Here is a 577-nt window from a genome sequence, read left to right as displayed (position 1 = left end):
GCCGTGCTCCCCCGGCCGTGCTCCCCCGGCCGCCGCGATGGTGCCTGTCACTGCCAAGGACACAGAGCACTCCTGTCCCGTCTTGTGTGGCAGACGTAGGACTCCTGTCGGGGCCACGCGGTCTGGTCCCCTGCCCGAGACCAACGCCGCTCCTGGGTTCCCGCAGGTACCACTCCCAGGCCGCTGCGTACGGCGAGGCCAAGAGGCAGCGCTTCCTGGGAGAGCTGGCGCAGCTGGGGGAGAGCGTGCAGCAGGCCCGCTCTCAGGCCCGCACCACGCTGGATCAGTACTCTTTGCAGCGCTCGGTAGGAGGCCTGTGCCTGGGAGGCGGGCACCGGGATGCGCGGCTGGCCGCAGGCCCCGCCACGTGGTCGTGATCACTCTGGCTTCTTGGTGGCAGGTAGGGGACAGGCTGGAGTGGGAGAGACACGCCTTCGAGGAGCGGATGAGCAGGGCCCCGGAGATCCTGGTGCGGCTGCGCTCCCACACCATCTGGGAGAAGATGTCTGTGAGGCTCTGCTTCACCGTGCAAGGCTTCCCCACGCCCGTGGTGCAGTGGTGAGGCGGGGCGTGGGGT

General features: G+C 69.3%; 1 protein-coding gene across 1 annotated transcript in view; it reads left to right on the top strand.

Moving 5' to 3' along the window:
* Myom2 (myomesin 2) overlaps window positions 1-577 on the top strand; it is a 63,782-nt gene that overhangs the window by 9,504 nt on the left and 53,701 nt on the right. Inside the window, exons 4-5 of the mRNA XM_013024216.1 lie at window positions 167-305; window positions 401-558. Coding sequence (XP_012879670.1) covers window positions 167-305; window positions 401-558 — 297 coding nt within the window. The remainder of the gene's footprint in view (window positions 1-166; window positions 306-400; window positions 559-577) is intronic.

The sequence above is a fragment of the Dipodomys ordii genome, unplaced genomic scaffold (assembly GCF_000151885.1).
Source record: "Dipodomys ordii isolate 6190 unplaced genomic scaffold, Dord_2.0 Scaffold74, whole genome shotgun sequence".
NCBI classification, from domain to species: Eukaryota; Metazoa; Chordata; class Mammalia; order Rodentia; family Heteromyidae; genus Dipodomys; species Dipodomys ordii.
Note: the sequence above shows the minus strand (reverse complement) of the source record. Positions and strands in the feature narration are given on the sequence as shown.